The sequence below is a fragment of the Nematolebias whitei genome, chromosome 15 (assembly GCF_014905685.2).
Source record: "Nematolebias whitei isolate Nwh7 chromosome 15, NemWhi1, whole genome shotgun sequence".
NCBI classification, from domain to species: Eukaryota; Metazoa; Chordata; class Actinopteri; order Cyprinodontiformes; family Rivulidae; genus Nematolebias; species Nematolebias whitei.
This window is the reverse complement of record NC_056512.1, coordinates 28,497,910-28,520,163: the sequence shown is the minus strand read 5'-3', so window position 1 is coordinate 28,520,163 and position 22,254 is coordinate 28,497,910. Positions and strand designations below refer to the sequence as shown.

General features: G+C 39.9%; 3 protein-coding genes across 3 annotated transcripts in view; all 3 read left to right on the top strand.

The window, feature by feature from the left end:
* Positions 1-7,933: 7,933 nt before the first annotated feature.
* LOC119420943 (LITAF domain-containing protein) lies at positions 7,934-15,074 on the top strand. Its single transcript, XM_037688325.1, has 5 exons — positions 7,934-8,117; positions 11,941-12,060; positions 12,278-12,313; positions 14,387-14,531; positions 14,648-15,074. Exons 2-5 carry the CDS (start codon positions 11,952-11,954, stop codon positions 14,751-14,753), a joined length of 396 nt encoding a protein of 131 aa, XP_037544253.1. The 5' UTR covers positions 7,934-8,117; positions 11,941-11,951; the 3' UTR covers positions 14,754-15,074.
* A 2,382-nt stretch (positions 15,075-17,456) lies between these two features.
* LOC119421131 (interferon-induced protein 44-like) lies at positions 17,457-19,382 on the top strand. Its single transcript, XM_037688523.1, has 6 exons — positions 17,457-17,503; positions 18,169-18,367; positions 18,487-18,633; positions 18,778-18,949; positions 19,029-19,129; positions 19,221-19,382. The coding sequence occupies exons 1-6, from the start codon at positions 17,457-17,459 to the stop codon at positions 19,380-19,382; spliced, it is 828 nt and encodes a 275-aa protein (XP_037544451.1).
* Positions 19,383-20,672: 1,290 nt separating this feature from the next.
* Positions 20,673-22,254, top strand: part of spag9a (sperm associated antigen 9a) — a 33,037-nt gene continuing 31,455 nt past the window's right edge. The window contains exon 1 of the mRNA XM_037688934.1: positions 20,673-21,178. Within this exon, the coding sequence (XP_037544862.1) occupies positions 20,879-21,178 (300 nt within the window). The 5' untranslated portion in view covers positions 20,673-20,878. The remainder of the gene's footprint in view (positions 21,179-22,254) is intronic.

Here is a 22,254-nt window from a genome sequence, read left to right as displayed (position 1 = left end):
TTCCTGGTAGATTGGGGGGCCGGTTCCCACAGCCCGCGCCCATCACCAGAGCAGAGGGGTTTTCACCGAGCGTTTTTTCCCTCAGTGCCCCTGGAGCCGAGCCTGACGGAGGCTTCATCGGAGCAAGATGTCCAGGTGGACTAGCGTCCCGCGCCTCCGGTTAGCGTAATCCAGACGGTGACACCGATCTTCGACTGAGCTCACCAGCATGCGTTCCAGACGGCTGCAGCGAACAACACGTTACGCTGTTGGCATACATGTTCAGAGGTGGGAGGAGACAACGCTCCGTCTGCAGAGCAGCTGACGTCACCCCCAACCGGTGCGCCTCTTTGCTGTCTGCCGGCCCGCATCGCAGCCGGAGGACAGAGTTTTTCAGCGATTCCCTGAGACCGCCAACAGATGGCACTCTAGGACAACAAATGGCAGAGCCAGAGGACTGTTGTGGCAGAGAATGTGTGTAGGTGACACGAGTTGGGAGTAAAACATCATTTAATGATGAAAGTGTCCAGTTTTAGCCAGTTTGTCAGCTCAGATGATCTGACAGTGGCTCTCTCTCATACCCTCCACACGAAATGAGCCGGTGGCAAGACGGTTCCACGGCTGTCTCGCTGAGCTTCAGCCCGTCCGGCCCTCTTCATCCCGGCAATTATGCAATGCATAATTACGCACATGGGGAGCTGAATGACAAGACGTTTTTTGGGCAAGCTTCTGCTTCATACGGTGTTCGAATGGACCCAGTGAGGCGAGGACCACATCTGCTTCGCCCTTAACCCATCAGCGATATCCTTAAAGGGCGAAGCTTATACGACATAGAACGTTGGTTACGTACTGTAACCCCAGATTCTATGAGTATGAGCGTAGCCCTTTAAGCGTCGGGCCTCACTGGCTCCTAAGTGGCTGAAGAAAAAGCTATTTGGGAGCCGATTACCCGCTCTTAACGTAATTTATACGGACCGGGTGGGGCCCACACAGCAGGTGGGCGTGGACTAAATTTTTCAGTGTAATGCCTCGCATAACAGGATAAACCCATCAGCGACAGCCTTAAAGGGCTACGCCTATACTCATAGAATCTGGGGTTACAGTACACAACCAACGTTTTATGTCACTGGTTCCAAGAATATTTTATGGTTTGGTACATGAATAATGAATCACATTATGTTACTTGTTAATCTACAGTAAATGTCTCGTGTGAACTTGTGACAAGCAAGCTTTTCATGTCTTTGTTTCTTTATGTTCTGTTTTGTGACGTTTATTTTATTTATTTTTTAATAACTAACCACAAAAGACAGACGACTTCATTAATTCTTGATTCCATTATTATTTCAGAACATCCAGTTTGATAAAAAAAAAAAAATTCTGCAGTTTTCTTTAGTCTTGTTGCATGGGTTTGTCTACACTTTGACCCCCCCCCCCCCTTTTCAGGTCAAACCACTGCAACAGGAAACAAGTTTGTATCATTTGATATTTTAGATGCACAGACTTTAAAGAACTACAAACATTCACTATTTTTACAGCCATAGAGGTGAAAACTACTTATACTCAACCCACTGAACCTTCAATCTGCTACTTTTTTACCCGTTATGTTCCTTAAATATTTTTAACATGTTGGTGCAATTAACATTGAAATTGAAGGAATGTACTGAAGAGAAAACATAAAAGTGGATATTGAGACACAAAGAGATGTGAAACACAGAAGAGGTGCAACATGGTGTAAAAACATGATTTGCATAGTCAAAAGCAAATCCAACTCATGCTTGCAGCTGCGACCAAAGGCTGACTGCCACTCCTCCTAAACCGTTTCAGGTTACAGCTGTTATTTTACTTAAGCAGTAAAATAACAGCATTTTAGTCAAATAAGAGTCTATTTTCAGAGTTAAGGTAGCATAGATGAACACCATGAAGAAAAGCAGTAACCTATGATTGCTCCTTTATTTTGATTATATTGTTTTTTTTTTAATTCATGTAGATGAAAACATAGTAAATAAAACTTTAAAAATAGGTCTGTCCAAGATAAACTGATACATTTAGGGCATGCTTGAACAATAATCTCTAGCGCCTCTTGGTCTCCTTGGAATGTAGTTTAAAAATATTACCATTCCGTGCATCACAAAACAAAAACCAGCTTGAATGTTCCTCGAGAAACTGGTTGATGGAGAAGTCACGGTAAATCCAGTAGCTTGAAACAATATAATATTTGGTGTTTTGTAGCCTGCATTAATTCTGCAACAGATTGTTTATTTTTATTTTTTTCATTTCATTTCTGTAAGCTCAAATCATTTGAGGGATGTGATCTGCTCGGGGGTGGGAGTAGGTGTGTTTGCTCCTTCTGAAATCCACAATCATCTCCTTTGTCTTCCTGCTCTCCAGGTGTTCCACCTCCTGCCTGTAGCTGGACTCGTCATTGTTTGTGGTACATCCAACCACCGCTGTATCATCTACCAACTTTACAATATGACAGCCTGGATGGGTTGGTGCACAGTCATATGTGACCAGAGTGAACAGGAGTGGGCTCAACACACAGCCCTGAGGGAAGCCAGTGCTGAAGGTTATGGTGGAAGAGGAGAAGTTGTGGATCCTCACAGACTGCAGCCTGTTGGTTAAGAAATCCAGGACCCAGTTGTAAATGGAGGGGCTTAGTCCTACTGTGAGTAGTTTGTCCATCAGGGTTTGTGGGATCATGGTATTGAAGACAGTCGTGAAGTCCACAAAGAGCATATGGACGTAGGAGTCCTTCTGCTCCAGGTGGGTGAGAGCAGTGTGGACCACAGAGCAGACAGCAACGTTTGTTGATCGATTCTTGCAGTACACATACTGGGTCCTCGCTGATGTCGATGGTAGCTTTGATGTGGGCCATGACAAGTCTTTCAAATCATTTAGCAACTATCGGGGTGAGGGCTACTGGCCAGTAGTCGACCAATCACTGCAGAGCTCTTAGGAACTGGGATGATGGTGGCGGTCTCCACGGTGGGAACAGTTACCAGGGCAAAGGAGGAGTTAAAGATGTCAGCCAGCGCCTTGCAGAGCTTATTGGCACAGTATCTCAGCATCCCCCCCGGGATGTTGTCTGGGCCAGTGGCTTTGTGAGGATTAATCCTCCTGAAGGTCCTCCTGAAACTTTAAAGGCAGATTTGGTCTAATTCTTTGTTAAAATATATTTATTTATCTCTGTTTCGTGAAGGAACTAATTTAACTTATGTAATTATTGTGATGTCACAAACGACACTGAACGAGCAGTAGGGTAACTTCAATCATACCCTCTCTCAGCCACTAAAGTTGTACCAACTGGAGTTTTCCCAATGACAACGTGAAGTTGATGGCCATCCAGGAGTCATTTTCATTGGTTGGAAGGAAGAAGCTGTATTGCCTCTCCGGGTCGGCCCTGACAGTCGGCTGAAACCACGACTTTGAAGTTTTGGTCCAGACTGGCTCTGTTTATGCAGAGTTGGTTGCCTCACAGTTGTTCATGCTGGGAAGCTGACTGGTTCTGAACGTCATCTTGGTTCTGGTGAAGAAAGTCAGTTGCTGAGGTTCAGGAGCTCGGTATTGAGGTCCCAACAAAACGTGGTTGTCATCTTTCATTGAAAACTAGTTTGAACTTGAACTAAACTTTATTCACTCTACTGACTTGAAAGTTCAAAATAAAATCCCAACTTTTAAAATTAGATTTTTTTTCTGCTCCGTCTTTTCCTCCCTCTTCCTTTTCTCATTGACCCTTCTGCTTCAGACAGCTCTGCTTCTCTTCTTCTTTTAGTTTATTGGCGGATTGCAAACAACGTTCAGGTGCATACCGCCACCTACTGAGCAAGAGTGTGTAACTCATGGCCTCCTTTCCCTAAATTCTATTTTTAATATTTATGTTTTGCAAATATATAAACAACTCTTTTCTAACATTACTTATTTTATCCTTCTCCCCTTCTGTTTCTAATATTCCTCTTAAACTCCATACGCTCCCTGCCTCTTTGACTTTTTCTTTCAATCTCTCCCTTTCTTCTATATATTTAGTACACTCCATCAGCACATGTTCCACACTTTCTGTTTCCCCATATTCCTCACGTCTACTGTTATTCCTTTTCCCCATCATGTACATTGTGTCATTTAGAAGTGTATGTCCTACCCTCATTCTCATTATTATCACCTTTTCTCTTCTACTTATTTCTTTATAATTATTTATCTTAACTGCTTTTTGAATTTTATATAATCTTCTTCCTTTCTTGTCCTCATTCCACGTTTTCTGCCATTCATCCATTTCTTTTTCTTTAATGAATGAGTTACCCTCTCCTTTCCCTAATGGAATATTTACCGTTATTTCACCTTTTAATGCTTTTTTAGCAAGTTTCATTTCCTTCCACCCCCTCGTGTGCTGGCGCCCAACAAAAAATGAACGTCCATACCACCCCTGTGTAACCTGAATAATGTGAGCTGTATTTCTAGAAGTAGATCTTTCCTGTTGTTTCCTTTAGACTGTATGCTTTCTATGACAGCCTTTGAGTCGGTGCATATCACCACCCTGTCCGGTCTAACTTCCTCTATCCACTGTAGACTAAATATTACTGCCACCATTTCTGCTGTGAACTGAAAGTTGATCAGAAATTATTTTAGAACTTTGAACTCTGGAATATAAACCCCTATTCCAACCCACCCCTTTGTGTTCTTTGAGCCATATGTAAAAATTTCCAGGTAACTAAAATATGTCTCTCTAATGTATTTACTGTTTTTCACCCCCATTTCATTTTCGTTCCATTCTCTTTTCATTTCAAGAATTTTTGTGTCTACTTTACTTTCTGGAATTAACCATGGAGAAATAACACTATTTGGACTAATCTGTGCAAAATCTTTATTTTCTATTCCAAATAATCCATCTAATTTGTTTATTTTCCACCCAAAACCATTTCTTTGATATTTGTTATATTCCCAACAGTTCTGGATTGTTGTGGCTGCAGGATTTCCTTCTTTACTTCCTTTGAGTTTCACCCAGTAAGTTAATGATAGTTTTGTTCTTCTCATTTCTAATGGTGTCTCACCAGTTTCTATGAGAAGAGCATTAATGGGGGTTGTCTTTATTGCACCTGTGCTTGGTGTTATCAGAACCCACCCAGTAGCTGCACAGACACACATGGAGCAGCTGGAGGTAAACATTTATCAAGGATTATTACAGGGAATACTACACTGTCTCTAGCAGAACATTCATAAGTCTCAAACATAATAAAAGATGACCTCTCCACTGTCTTATTACTGATAGTTACATCAAGAAGGATTATCAAATAGAGAAAGGATTATGAACACATTGCAATAACAGTAAAGGAACAGGAATAGGTTATAATTAATATGGTAAAATAATAGTGCACGATGCATGCCGGGCAGCACGGTGGCACAACTGGTAGAGCTGCTGCCTCTCAGCGAGCAGGTCCCTGGTTCAAACCCCGGTCCAGGGGCCTTTCTGGGTGGAGTTTGCATGTTCTCTCCGTGCATGCGTGGGTTTTCTCCGGGTGCTCCGGTTTCCTCCCACAGACCAAAAACATATATGTTAGGCTGATTGGTAACTCTAAATTGTCCCTAGGTGTGGGTGAGAGAGTGAATGGTTGTTTGTCTCTATGTGGCCCTGTGATGGACTTGCGACCCGTCCAGGGTGTACCCCGCCCCTCGCACAGTGATTGCTGGACATGGGCACCAGCGACCCCCGTGACCCAAAATGGAATAAGCGGGTAAAGAAAATGGATGGATGGATGGATAGATGCATGCTTCATATATATGCATTCCCTCGACACGATTAACACTTATATGACAGAAGCGCAGCCTTTCCACAGAAAACCCTCCGCTTCCTGTTCTCATGAAAGACCACAATAGAAGCTATAAGTAGATGAGAGGCAAATACAAGTCACAGTTGATTTATTTACAGAACAATTCAAATAACTGAATAGTAAAGAATGTAAAGCAAACATGGTAATGCTAGAACAGACATCCCAGAGTGGAACGCACTGATGGAAATCTGATCATGAGCAAAGAACATGGAGTAATGACTGATGACAGAAGGTGGGTATTGTAACTTCATATTTATGAAGCTAAACACATAATGATGATTAACGTGCCTGGAAATGATGAGGAAAAAATCTATACCATGATGTAAATGGCATGTTATGACAATTGTGCCCAAATGTGTATATTAAAACAGACACTCGTCCTCTGTATTTGGAGTCAGATTAGAAGTGTTGTGTAAAGTTCCAGTTGTCTTGTGATGACTCAGAATCCTTGCTTTTACTGTCAGTCATGTGATGAAGAGCTTAATCACTCTCGCCCACAAAAATAATGGAAAACATGAATCCATGAAACTTATACAAGTTTTATAGTTCAGACACAACAGGTCTTTGGGAATAGGGACCAAATAAAGAGCAACATTCAACATGTCACATACACTTTATGTTTTCCAATGGAAGTTTTTCATTTAGATTTGCAAGATTGTTGTGAAAATTTACTTCAAGCGTATCCCACATATTTTGATTTGAAACAGAAAGGGATCCATGCTCAGTGGAAGCGTCACTGGGGTTATGAAGAATGCTTTCCGTAAGATTTAAACAATATTCAGTAAGATAAAGTATGTTTAGCTTTCTGACACTCACATGCTTTTTGTTCAGTGAAAATGAGGCAACCCACTTTTCTGCTATGATGGGAAACCAAAAGAAGGAAAAAGAAAAAAAAAAAAAAAATTAAAACATAATGTGGCGATCTCAGGCCTGTTAACACTGCTAATAAAAGAGATTCATAACAACTTTGGAATCTCATTCAGATTGGATAGATGTGGCTGAATTGCTTCCAAGAGAGAGAGAGGTAAATATAAATGAAAAGAGGGTGAAGTACTTGAAGGCAACATTGCAGATGTAAGGACTGCTTGGAATCCCACAGGCAAATGACTACCATGATGAAGTCGCAAGAAAGTCAGCCACAACCAAGTACCTACAGAGAGTAAAGCAGGTCTGGAAGAGCCAGCTGAATGGCAAGAACAAAGTCCAAAACACCAGCAGTGCCAGTCAGAAGATAATCTTATGTCTGGTCAAAGGAGGAAATAGAAGCCACGGCTGTGAAAATGCAAAAGCTCCACACAGGAGGGTTTCATGCCAAGTCCTGCACCCAGAACCCAGAGCAAGAAACTATTCAGGCTGCTGTTTAATATACTGTATTATGTTACATTATTATTGTTTAGCACAGTGGTTCTGACCATGGTCCTTGAGGAACGCCATCCAGCATGTTTTAGTTGTTTCCCTGATCCTGATTCAGTGATTGAATTACTTCGTCAGGGTTTGCAGAAGCCTGTTAGTCACCCATTCATTCAAATCAAGTGTGTTAAAGCAGGGAAATAACTAAAACATGCAGGATGGTGTTCCTCAAGGATCAGGGTTGGGACCCCTGGTGTAGCATAAATCTTAGATCCTTGTATACGGTTTCTTTTTTTGTACTTCATATTTTTGCTATTTTTTGGGTGTAGCTGGGACCCTGAGTACAAAATTTAATTCTACCTCATGTAGTGTCGTCATCATTGTATGTTCCCATACAATGACGAAATTAGTTCTCTGCATTTAACCCATCGCACCTGAGATGCAGGTGGAGCAGTGGGCAGCTATGTAAAACACTTACATACACTTTAGCATATCAGCAACACTATCTTTCTGCAGAGCAACACATGTGTTAACCTGCTCGCTTCCTCTTGTTAACATAAAGCTTCTACCTGAAAATGAGACGAAGGACGAAAAAAGCATTCTAGCCAACAAGGAACACTTTGTTTCAATCACCAGACTCAGCTTCTCCTTTTATGCAGTATCTGTTTCTCTTATTGCTGCATTCGTTTTACTGTTGGTGAACATGATTTGAAAAAAAAGGCTTCTTTATTGCAGCTTTTGGTCACATGGGATGGGGGAGGAGAGGAGAGGGTGGAACTAATCAGTACATCGGTAAAATCGAATCTCTGGGACTACAGACAGCTCGTCCCCTCTTAGTTCTGCTTTTGCTCTGCTTGTGTTTCCACACTCAAAATCAGGAAGATCAAGGAGAAAAACTCATCTTTAAACTCAGAAAGTCACTTTTTTTATTATTATCTTTTAGTTGCTGATGTGGAAGAGAAGTCCCTGGTAAGTTCAATTATATTTACACTTATTATTACATCTGGATTAACGGTAACTGGTGAATTTAAAAAAAAAAGAGTTTAGATATATGTGTGCTATATTGATAGAATAAATGTGTTATACTTAAAAAAAAAAGAATTTCAAGCCACATTTCTTGAGCGATGAGGGCGAGGCAGCTGTACAATGGTCCAGTGACAGGGCTTGCTTCATCACTGTGTGGCTCATGTTACCCTTATTGATTCTGAATGAATTTTCAATGAGACACAAAAAGGCTTGTAGGGACTAAGCAGACTTTGCCATTATTAGGACTGACCAGTGTGCTTTGTGAGGACTGACCAGTGTACTTTGTGGTTTAAGCAATAAAGGACTGATGTTCTGCTGTTGATCCAAGATAAACTGAGTTAAGTTCTCTCACATACAGTAAGTAATCCACAGCACTGAGCCTCTCCCACAAAGTAAATGACTGACAAAATAAATTGCTTCCCTGTCCCAACAGCAAATTGCTTTGTGTGTTTGTTCATTTTATGCCACTTTATGTTTTTTCATCATCATATTTTAGCTCTTATGGTTTTAAGCTGTAATTCACTAACATAGTGAATCTTTTCAAAAGGAAAACACCAACTCTCAAATGTCATTTAAAGCTGTTTCAAAACATGTTTTAACTGTCCAAGACCTCTTGTGTAACTTCCTGCTCGTTGATTGCGATAGACTTTTGTTGCCTTGATGAGTCAAAATAAAGTTACTGTTTGACAGAAAGCAATCAGGCTGGAAATGGAAACTCTGAAGGGTCCGACTTAAAGATAAGAAAGAGGATTTTATAGTTGCACAATTCAGGAATGTTTTAATGTCTAGCAATTAGAGCGATGTTTCGTAGCTGAAAGTGAAGCAGATGAGCAATTATTTTTGGACGAGGGGAAAGATCTAAATTGCCTAAAACATCCTTTGAGAGGAAGAAGATGTGGATGATTATCTCAGGGGTGACGAAAGCATGGATCATCTGGACATTAATGCTGTGGGGCTGTTTTCCTTCCATTAATGGCATAAATTTAATTAAATAATAAATTAGCGCAGAAGAAAACGTCATACTTCCTCAGCATAACCTCATCACATTCAAACAGCCCAGCCTTTTGACACAACATGAAAAATAAAAAAAAAATTAAAACTGGCTACAGAGGAAAAGATTCTGACCTCAGCTTATTAAAAAAATAATAAAATTTTAAAAGTTGATTACAAAAATCAATAGATTTAATAGTTTGTACCATTTATGCTGTCACTTCTAACCAAAACCTCCAGTAGGCATGTAAACTTTGGATCAAAGCGCAAAACGCTTTATTATAATAATAAATGTGCAACACAACCCAAGAAGTCTGAACGTTATCTGAAAAGCTCAAAGAGATACAATATTTATATTTGCAATTTCACTTGTTTTTGTCCTTTACTTTATTAATTTATTTTATTAACAATGTGAGTTTAATTTATACGCTTACAAATATAATAATCCATCCATCCATTTTCTTTACCCGTTTGTTCCATTTTGGGTCACGGGGGTCGCTGGTGCCCATGTCCAGCAATCACTGTGCGAGGGGCGGGGTACACCCTGGACGGGTCGCAAGTCCATCACAGGGACACATAGAGACAAACGAGACAAACAATCATTCACTCTCTCACTCACACCTAGGGACAATTTAGAGTTACCAATCAGCCTAACATGCATGTTTTTGGTCTGTGGGAGGAAACCGGAGCACCCGGAGAAAACCCACGCATGCACGGAGAGAACATGCAAACTCCACCCAGAAAGGCCCCTGGACCGGGGTTTGAACCAGGGACCTTCTCACTGAGAGGCAGCAGCTCTACCAGTTGCGCCACCGTGCTGCCCCCAAATATAATAATATATAATTTTATTTATTTATTTATTTATTTTTTTTTACCCCTTTTATTTATTTCAGCTGCTTCCTTCTTTTGGGGTCCCCACACAACCACTGACCACCAAGCTACCACAGCCACATGTGTGGAGCAGAGGGCTGCCATAAAGCATCCAGGAGAACAGATGCAGGGGTGGGTGGGGGGTAAGGCCTTGCTCAAGAGCCCAGAGTGGGGCAAATAAGGGTGGAGGCAGGCGTGGGTGCTTCACCATTACCACCCACATTTAGATGTTACATGATTCAATTTAGGGGGATTGAAACTGGCACTTTAAAAAAAAAATTGTTTTTATCACAGGCTAATTTCTATTAACTTCAGTGCCACCACTCCCCACTTAATTTGTGAGCATATACAACTAGCACAAAGTCCATCCATCCATCCATCCATCCATCCATCCACGTGGAGCTGGTGTTCATTGAAAGGTGGGGTCCACTCGACCATCAAAATAAAAGCACCAGTCATTTTTACTTTGGGCACTTTGTAGACTTAACATTTTTTTTAATTCTGTTGGACTAACCTTTCTAAACTATACATGTTTCATCGTGTATCACGAGCCTCCCTCATGGCTTTTATGAGAGATAATTAAAAAAAGGTAGGGAGTGGTGGCGCAGAGGTTAGAGAAGGTGGGCCTGTGATCGGAAAATCGCCAGTTCAACTCCCGACACCTACAACATCAAAATGTGGGTGGAAAAGGTGAAACACCCTCATTTGTTCCACTCTGGGCCCTTGAGCAAGGCCCTTAACCCCCACCATCTGCTCCCCTGAGTGCCCTATAGCAGCTCTCTGCTCCACACAGAGGGCTGTGGTAGCTCGGTGGTTTGTGGTTGTGTCAGGAAGGGCATCCGGTGTAAAAGTAATTGCTAGTGTCCCGCTGCAAAAAACATTCTTCAGTCGGGTACTGTAAAGTAATATCAGTCAGGTAAAAGAAAATGAAATGTGAAATGTTAGTGCTGATTAAACCACTTTTTAATGAAAAATGGGATAAAAAAAAATATATCAAACAAAAATGCATCTCTTCTGGTTTATTTAGTTTTCTGCCTGGAGATTTTTGGTTAAAACGTGTGAAAACGGAACTGCACCCTGGTAGTCGGTTAGCTTTGCTGCCTTGCAGCGCGAAGATCATGGGTTTGATATTTTGGCTGAGACGTTGCATGGATTGTGCTGGCGTGGCTTCTCACTCGTCCAGGTCATTGGAAATCCAAAAAGCTAAGATACAAAACAGCAGCGGGGTTTCTTTTCTGAATATGAAAAAGTTATGCCACCGTCTGGGGAGCTATGCCAATTTTTACTCTTCGGTTTTGATTTGAGAAAGCTCCACAGATAAATGAAACATTTTCATCTACAAAATACAAACCCAGTTATTTATTTATTTGTTTGAGCATTATTTAGATTTTTATATATTATCTACATTTTCTCCCAAGGGGTTTTCACAAGGTACACCACAAACCGTCCACAGCCATTTCCTCCTCCAGTCCAAAACAATGCATGCTTTGATAGCAATTCTAAATTCCCACTACGATGTCCAGAACTCGATGTTCGTTTGCGTGTCGGGCCTGTAATGGACTGTCAGCCTGTCCATGGTGTACATTTAAACATTCAGAGATGTGCTCCACTGAAACAGGAAAAGTCATGACTGATAGCTGGGGATATGGTTACTCTGTAAAAATACCCACCGCATAGGTTAAGCTGCTCACGTCAGCTTTTCCATACAACCGCTCCAGAATTCACTACATCTGATTTAAGGTTTGTTAATAGAGATATTCACAAACTTCTAAAAATGGTTCACTTAAATTGATTTTCTGTGTTCTGGCATCAGATAGGTCACAGATTGTCTTCTTTATTTTGCAACTTTCAAACAAATGGGCACCTTTTAAAACGTTATATTACTGTTTATTATTTTTTCAAACAGAATTTCTGACGATGGAAAAAGGAGTGGAATCTGCTCCCCCCTACCCGGGCCCACCCATGAACTATGGCCCTCAGCCAGGGATGTACCCTCCAGGTCCTCCTCCGGCTGGATACCAGGGAGGTGTGTGGTCTCTGCTGAGACTCCTCATGTTACAAATACTTTTATGTGATGCTAAATATGGTATTAGCCTGTGTTCATAAGTTTGTAACATTAATAGTTAAAAAAAAAAAATTCTGTATCATTTGAGTCCATGTGTGCATATCATGAAGTTTCACATTATCTAATGCAAAGACTTTTACTTTTTATGTTTTACTGAATCGTGTCTTTTATCTCCCAGGCGTTGCTTTTCCTCCTGCCACAGTTGCACCAGCAGGTGAGGCTATCTGATAAAAAATAAATAAATAAATAAATAAATAAAAAAAACAACAACAACGCAAATTTAATTGGAAAGAAAATATGAAACTTTCAGCCATGTTTCATATGCACAAGAATATTTATGTCACAAGCTGCACAGATGTGTGAGAGTTCATCTGCAGACAGATGGTGACAATGTGTCATTTCCAGTTTAGTATTGTGAAACTGCTGCACGCTGACGGTCTGTCAGGTGACTCAAATCATTGTTTGTGACCTCTGCGCTCCACAAAACACCATTGTTCTGCTTATTCTCTGCTCAGTCCCATGCGGAGAACCCTCCTATTGTTACAGACGTTTTATGACAAATACATAAAACCGTCTTACTCACATTTTCATGTATAACTTTTCATTATTTTGTCTGTTAGTGACAGCTGCAGTGCTACTACTGTAATTATGACCACTTCCTCCATAAGTACTGGATCTGTGCTCCTTGTTGGTTTGGCAGTTTCTGTCACAACACAGGAGGACAAAGACTGTTTTTGTTGCACGACCTGCATCCTCTGCTGGTCATGTTGCATCACTGCAGACAACATTTAGAGCTCAAACATGCTGAATGCACTCACATTTAAAGTCTGTTGCAACAGAATATATATATATTTATACCATTTTGATATTTATTATATATATGGGAGTGGTGGCACAGATGTTAGAGAAGGTGGGCCTGTGATCAGAAGGTTGCTGGTTCAACTCCCGGTATCGACAACATCAAATTGTGGGTGGGAAAGGTGACCCACACCTGTCTCCATCCTCATTTATCCCACTCTGGGCCCTGGAGCAAAACCCCTAAGCCCATCTGCTCCCCCGGGCGCCCTAGATGGCAGCTCTCTGCTCCACACAGAGGCCTGTGATAGCTCAGTGGTCTGTGGTTGCATCAGGAAGGGCATCCGGTGTAAAAATAATTGCTAAGCTTCTCCGTGCGGCTTTGTTCGCTGTGGTGTCCCCTGACGAAGAGAGCAGCCAAAAGAGAAAAATTAGTAAATAAATATAAGTGCTCCCTTAAAAGCAATGAAATGCACAAGGGATTTATGTTTTGAGTAGTTTGCTTCTTGACAGATGGGAGTTTTTCTATAACAGTCGCAGTGGAAATTGGTTAAATTTTAGGTGTTTTGTCAGAATAGTGTAGAGAAAAGGGCATACGTTTCCATCAAGGCTGCGCTAATGGATGGACACATCAGGGCTTAAATAAATAAATACAATTCAGAGTTAAAAACACCTTTTCCCTCAAATATGTCATACTTATGTGAAAGAATGCTACATTAGCTAACGTTAAACATATAAAACAAAACTATGTTTTTAAGGTGCTCCATGATTCAGTTTTCTCCATGAGAGTAATCACAACATCATGCTTTCTAGTTATTCTTTTGGCAGTATTAAGATAAAACGTTACACTCACAGACAGATGTTATCTTCACGGATGAACCAAAACACTGATATTCACACTTAATCATTAACATTTTGGGGCTCTGTGTCTGTATTTCTTTGCACAAACTGAACTCCACTCACATGAACTGAGATCTTGTCTCTGTCTCTGCATCCACTAGAGGTCAGGACTTAGCTGTGTGGAACTAATGACCACCTATCAGCAGTGTTGCCAGATAGAGTCAAGGTTTTCCACACTAAAAATCTGTTCACAACTGCTACGTTACACAAAAACCCACCCAAACAATATATCGTTACAGTGTATTCAGTGTTTGAACATGAACGCACATCAGCACATGTCAAGGTGATTTAACGATAAGTGGCAAAACGCAGCAATCCAACAAAAATCTTCCTAGAGTTCCCAGCAAAATCAGAATGAAATCCGCCCAATTGGCAGTAAACCATCCAATCTGGCAACACTGCCTATCAACGATCAAGTGTATATTCAATTCAATTCAGTTCAAGTCAGTTAATTTATATAGCACCAAGTCTCAACAGAAGTCATGTCAGGGCACTGAGCAGAATATGTAAAAAAAGTCCACAAAGGAGAAATAAAGTGTGTTAAATAAAGTTGTATTTTAAAAACATATTTTGTGTTTTTTGTCCTCCGTAGTGACTCATGTGGTGGTGACACCTTCACTACACGATGTCCCCGGACAGACTTTGTGTCCTCACTGCCAGCAGACGGTGATCACACACACAGAGCACACAGCAGGCCTGCTCACCTGGGCTATCTGTGGTGGACTCACCCTGTTTGGGTAAACACTGGCAGAATATTGAACATCTTAATAAAATGAAATAAATCATTCACAACATAGAAACAAACAGACAGAACACAAATCACATAAACTGAATGGCCTGTTTACGTCTGCAGATGCTGGCTGTGCTGCTGTATTCCGTTCTGCCTCGACTCCTGTCAAGACGTGGAGCATCGCTGTCCCAACTGCAACAAAGTCATCTACATTTACAAACGGATGTGAAGCTGTAATCACGCAAATAACGATACAGGAACAAGTCAGAGCGGAAAAGTAATCCAGTGATATTCTTACTGTGTCTAAAACATTCGCGTTTGAAGCGGAAGTGGAAATTTGAAGACTTCAGAGATCATGTAAGAGAGTTCAGATAAATTGTCAGGGGGACAGTTGTTAAAAACATGCCAAATAAAATAAGAATCACCTGTTTGTCATTACACGTTTTGTTTTGTTGGGCATCGTACAAAAAAATTGGTCTTATTGGTCTACCGCTGGTTGATTTTTAAGATTCATTATTTTACTTGTGCTTTTTTTTTAATGAATTATCTGTGCGGATTTGTTTTGTCAATGTTGTCAATTTAATGGTTGCATCTGACTCAGTATCCTAAATAAAGATTATTCATATATACATCAAATGAAACTGCGTTACAGAGGCCATTACTGTGCAATGTGCTTACAGATAGAAAACACTAATGTTTATCTTGTCTTTTTTTTAATGACTGTCCCAAAACACAATTCAATTTTTCAATTCAGTTTATTTATATAGCGCCAAGTCACAAGAGAAGTCATCTCAGGGCACTGAACAGAAACATTCAAAAAGAGTAAGTTAACATTATACATGTATATCTGAGGAGCAGACTGCTTTGAGTTTAACTTCATCGCAGACACTCATTTTGAGCAAGCGTGAAGGCGACAGTGGAAAGGAAAAACTCCCTCATGAGGAATAAACTTTTAGCAGAACCAGGCTCAGGACAAGCGGCCATCTGCTTCCACCTGCTGGGTTTGGTAGGAACAGATACACAATGGCAGGTCAAGAATCACATGTTAAGATAGAAATAGTATCAAATGAAAACTATTCAATTTTAACAATTCATAATCTCTCCCAGTAACCCCAGTTAGGACTCTGGCAGCAGCATTTTGGATTTACTGAAGTTTTCTTAAAGAAGTATTTGGATAACAAACCATTGCAATAGTCCAGTCTAGACGTCTGGTCCAGATGACATAATTTAACCTTTTTTTGTTATCTACCTGGATGATTGAGCCTACAAACCTTTTTTCACCATCGCAGTTTCTGTGCTATGATGAGCTCTAGACCCTGACTGAAACTCTTCAAACAGATTCTTTATTTGCAGATGTTCACGCAACTGACCAGCAACTATTTTTTCAAGAATTTTTTAGATGAAAGTTAGATTAGATATCAGTCTATAATTGGCTTGGATTACAAATACATCACATTGTTTAGGTTAAGAAAATAAAAGCTAAAGGGAGATAAAATTAAACCAATGAGACCATCCCCATATTATTTGGGTGGCAGAATCATGATGTGGGCACGTTTTTCATCAGTAGGGCCTGTGAAATGGAGAGGGTCTTCAGAAAACTAGAGACTGGAATAAAAAATAAAAAAAAATAAAAATATAATTTTTAGTGTTCTAATAGAGGATAATGTCTTCTTCTTTTATTTTTTGCTGTAAAATAAACATATTTTGTGAATTAAATTTTTTTTTAATGTTGAGGTTTATTTAAAAAGTACCTATGACGAGTTAAAAATATAACATATATATATATATATATATATATATATAGTAATCTTGGTGCGACATGTTGAAGCCGAAAGGGTCCTTGCATGAACCAGATTGTGCACATTTTTCTTTACAGATAGACCTGTCAAAACAAACGGGTGTCCTTGAAATCAAGTGATCAGTGCAGAAGGTTAATCTGAGCAAGTGAAAGAGAAAGAAACTGAAAGGTCACACACAACAACAGGTAAGAACTCGCTGTTGACTCAAGGTTATTGTGCTGATTTAAGCCGTTTTACTATATAATGTAAAAAGTAAGTAAAGTGCTATGTGTTGTCAAATGCTCTTTATAAGACATTTGCAATGATCTGAAGCTTTTTTTTTTACAATAACGACACATTTGAAAGTTGCTTTTTCTTTACTTATTGTAAAAATATGGTTCTAGGTCAGAATTTTTATTTTAAACATATTTTGTTAAAAGCTGTTTAATTGCAACGTTTCTTTCCTTCTTACTTGTACAGATATGGGAGCTTCATTCTGTAAGTCTTGACATTTTGCTTTCTTACAACATATTCAATTTGTATTCATTTCAATCAGCATTACAATGGTATGACATACATTAACAGGTTTTAAATCTATCATTATTCTTAGAATCGTTAAATGTTTTCCCTCTATGTTTTCTTTTAGCTTCTCTTTTCAGAGAGCCATGGAGGGTGTTGCCAGAGTGAGTATGATTAATAGAAAGTCAGTTTTTTGTGATTGGGCTTGTTTTCATCCTGTGTGCTGGCTGACTATTGTGTGCTACAAAAGATAGACATCATGCTGCCATTTTTCAAAAGCATTAAGATCCGGTGATGTCAGACCCAAGTGCAGGCAGACACAGGGAATAAAGAAGGATTTATTAAGGTTCAAGGTGACTTTATTGTCATGAGGTGGAACGAAATTATGTACTCAAGGTCCCAGTTACTTCCAAAAATAGCAATAATATAAACTATAAAAAAGAAACTGTATATAAGAATCCAAGATATATGCTAAACAATAATACTATAATATAATATGGTGTATTAAATAATATTAATAAAGAAAACAAAAAGACTGACATGGCAGCAAAACTTGCATACACGTGAAGGGAACTGGAACATGACAGGCTGAGGGAAACACAAGGAGGACCGAGACATCTGGAGGGTTTGGAACCATGAGCCGACATGGAGTGGTGATCAGGAGGAGTAGAAGTGAGGGAGAGTGAGAAGTGAACGCACCTGGGATGAGTACTAATTACAAAACGGATGTGAGTGATAAGTGATCAGTCACTTTTTGCCCCGCTCCCCGCAGGCTGGAGGTTGTGTAGCATTAAGTGTAGAACCACTAGACTGTGGAACAGCTTCTACCCTGAAGCTGTTAGACTCATGAATCCCTAACCGTAAAAATCACTGTAATGCCACTTTAATTGGTGATACATATCTGTGCTGCTGATCACCCATGCTGCTGATTTCTTGCCTTTAAGCTGCTGTGTTCATACCCATCTGCTCACAACAGACTCATGTTCAGGCTGCTGTTTATTACACAATATCATTTTACATTATTATTATTATTATCATTTAGTGTATCTTCGATCCTTGTATAATTTTTCTTTTTATACTTTATAGTTTTGCTATTTTTGGGTGTAACTGGGACCTTGAGTACACAATTTCATTCCACCTCATGCTTGTGCTGCAAATGACAGTAAAGAACCTTGATGTGGCTGGAGAGACTGAGGGGAGAGTGACGAGTGGCACGGAAACAGAGTCAAAACACAAGGATCAGAAGGCAAAATACAAATCACAAGGGAGAACAGAGACAAAAGAAACACAAAGAAGATAGAAAATCACAGATTATCTCAAAAAGTAATTTTTCTTAATGTTTGACAGGGACCAGAAGGGAATTCTTGATTTTGTAAAATCTTATAAACCTCAAAATAATCAAGTCGGCAACCTCAGAATTCTGCTTCATGGACCAACTGGTGCTGGGAAATCCAGTTTAATCAACTCTGTGGAGAGTGCTGTACGGGGCCAAATATGTGGGCGGTCCTTGACAGATGCAGCCTCTGGATCCAGTTTTACTAAGAAGGTAAATGTTTTAAAATGATAATGACAGTTTGCAAATTGAGTTTATGTTTTTTGTCTGTTTTCATTGTGTATTATTCAGTCGTTCATCTAAGCTGTTTTATATTGTATCTTTTTTTTTAGTACAAAACATACAAAATCAAAAAAGACAATCAGAGCTGCTGCTCTTTTGTTTTCACTGACACCATGGGCCTCGAGTCTGGAACTGGTGGCATCCATGTGAAAGACGTCAAACTCGCTCTGAGGGGACATGTGGAAGACGGTTACGAGGTTTGAACTTTGCATTTTTATTGCTGTTGACTCTTTTTTTTTTTTTTTTACCAACAGCAAACAAACAACGGTAGCCAGAAAAATGTTGTATTACCCGCGTTTATTTTATTAACCAAATAATTAAATTGTTATCTTTTATTTTAGTTCATTCATGACTCCCCGCTGACAAAGGAGAAATTTGGCTACAACTCTTTTCCCTCTCTGTCTGACAAAGTCCATGTTCTGGTTTTTGTTGTCTCTGCCAACCACATAAAGATTATAGCTGACGATGTAGTGAAGAAGATGAAAGATGTCAGACAGGCAGCAAGTGATCTGGGTAATATAAAATAAAATAAATTATGTTATACATCATGTGGACTGCCTATTGATTACTGATGTGTTTATTGTTTCAACAGGTATCCCACAGCTGGCCATTCTCACCAAAGTGGATGAGGCCTGTCCTGAGGTTAAAAAAGATGTGGACAACATGTACAAGAGCAAAAGCCTGAAAGAAAAAGTAATTTTTTTTGGTAACTTAAAAATGTTCATGTTCCATTGAAGTTTTTAAACTTCATGAAGAAATAATTATGTGATTGATCTTATTTTAGGTTGACATAATCCACAAGCTGCTGGGTATTCCATTAAACTGCATTTTTCTTGTGAAGAACTACAGCTCAGAAATAGAAACAGATGATAAAGTGAATGTTCACATTTTGTGTGCACTCAGACAGATGATCAACTTTGGAGAAGACTTTGTCAACAACCAGTAGATCTGAATTCTGCCAAGGCACTTCTTCCATGTCGAAAATGATTAAAGGGAATAAATCAGTTCTTTATCTATAATATTAAGGTTAAGGTTTCTTTATTTGTCATTCTCACCACACGTGGAACATGTGGTGGAACGAAATTGTTTACACAGGGTCCCAATGTAAGGTTACATTATATTCTAATTAAGGCACACTTGTAGTTATGGCCTAATCTGTATAGATATGAATGCATGACCACATGAGAGTCTTTTTTTTCTGATACTGTACACAGCAAATCTATTTATTCCAAGTCTGTTACGGCTCTCTTAATGCTTTTGTTTTTATTAGTTCAAGTGTTCAGTTACTGATATTTTTGTGCATTCATGTTTTGCAGTAATTCTTTGCAGCTATGGTACGATAGACAGTTTAGTCAGGAAACCTTCTCCAAAAATTAAGATATGAAAAATGTTACATGCAGAATATAAATACAAGTACTGTAAATGTGTGGAATTAAAAGCTATCTTATCTTATCTTCTAATACAAGTGTGTTGTGCTATGATGTGATTGTTACAAATAATAATAATAATAATAAACAATTGAAACTTGAGGGTGCTTTTTCTTTTTTGTTTTGAAGTGTTCACAGTGCAGAGTTGTACTTGTTCAAATGTATTCAAGCTATAAAATAAAGTCCCCTTTATAACCAAATAAATGGGAAATGGTAAAAAAAAAAAGGGGCAGCCAATAATCAAATCAATGCATTTTAAAGAGAAAGGCTATCCATTAAATCTCATTTTAAATCTCCTTTCTTGAATTTAATTAAAATATTCACCATAATAGGTAAATTCACACAATAGGACTACAATAACGCGTCGCTGCAAAAGGCTTCATTTGTAGCGTGATGTGACGTCATTACGTTAACTCAGCTGTTGGACGGTGGATTCAAAGATCGTCGTAAATGCTGAAACTATGAACTTTCAACCTAAAACAAAAGGGGTTAGCTTTTTAGCTGTCTTCCAGGCCAAAGTGTGGGCTTTTTACGTACAGTTTATTTGTGCTAACATTTTTATTTATCAACTTTAATTAGTAAAAAACGAATCCAAATCTCCACTTGAGTCCGGTATAAATGTGAACATATATTTTAAAGTTGCTTGTTGATATACAAATCACAGGGAAGCTGATAATTATTTGCCTGTTTTGACAAATAAATACAATGTTTCGGTGTAGGGAGGAATTTGCGTTTAAGCACGAAGCGCGAGTCGCTCTGAAAATAAAAATAGAGAAGTACGAGCTTTTGAAGAGCGTTTGAACGCATCACGGGAACACTGAGATAAATAGGAAGAAATCCACGTAGCTAGTCTTGCATCGTAATTACATGTCCGCGAGCGGTTTCTCATGGATCCGTTTGTTTAAAGAAAGGCTGCTTTAATTAGGAACATATAGGCGTTCATTGTGGCGGGGAAACACGGATAAAAAAAAATAACAACACACTGGCTCTGTTTGTTGAAAGGGAGAGGACTAAAATGGAGCTGGAAGACGGAGTTGTGTACCAGGACGACCCGGGGACATCAGCGATGATGTCGGAGCGGGTGTCGGGCCTGGCCAACTCCATCTACCGCGAGTTCGAGCGGCTCATCGGCAAATACGACGAGGACGTGGTGAAGGAGCTGATGCCGCTGGTCGTGGCCGTGCTGGAGAACCTGGACTCCGTGTTCGCGGAGAACCAGGAGCACGAAGTGGAGCTGGAGCTGCTGAAGGAGGACAACGAGCAGCTCATCACGCAGTACGAGCGGGAAAAGGCGCTGAGGAAGCACGCGGAGGAGGTGAGCTGAAGCTGGGCACAAACTGAACAAAACTGCTGCATCCTTCAGGGGGAGCCGCCCCCGGTGCTTCCTCCTCCTCCCAGCATCCCTGAGCGGTTATTACACCTGTGCACGTGCTCCTGTGCTTCCTATTCGGACTAATAACTCAGAGATGCACTGACTGCGTTTACAAACATTTAAAAAAACTCAGCAGATCAGCTCCTTATTGCATCAGGCAGTGAAGTCACGTCTGAGAGGCTGAAGAAACAGACAGCAGGTGAAGTGACTCAGCACTGTGGTCCTCTACTGCAGCGGTTCCCAACCATGATCCCTGAGGAACACCACCCTGCACGTTTTACTTCTTCTGCTCCAACGCAACTGATTTGAATGAAAGGGTGATTAACAGGCTTCTGCCGAACTTAAGGCAGTAACTAAACCACTGAATCAGGTGTGTTGGAGCAGAGAAACAACTAAAACGTGCAGGGTGGTGTTCCTCAAGGACCATGGTTGGGAACCACTGCGAGTCTACTGCACATATGTGCAGATAAACACATGAGAATGAGTTATTGGGATGCGTATTTTAAAAGAGCTGAAAGGCACAAAGAGCCAAATATGTCAGACATTAAATAAATAAATCCTGACTGACTGATCCTGGAATATTAGTCTGATTCTCGTGTTTTCTTAAATATAATATTGAATAGCACACATTTTGACATATATAGTCTTAATTACTTCATTTTATTTATATAGCGCCAAGTCACAACAGAGGTCATCTCAGGGCACCGATCAGAAACATTCATATACGTAAAAGTAAGTTAATAACATTATTTATCCGAGGAGCCAGCAGGCTGCTTAATTAAGTGGTCTGTACCTTCATGCGTGTAAAGCTAAAAAAAAAAACGAGCACAAAAAGCGCATTTTTGTTAAAAAGCTTTCAAGTTTCAGCATGCGTCTTAACAAAAAGCTTCCCCTTATCATTTAGAAATCAGTGCAATTATTGGCTGCCGATTGGAGTTGCTGGTTCAATCCCGACTTTCCCCACTCTTGCCAAAGGCATTCAAAACAGCAACAACAAATATCTAAATTTATATTAACGC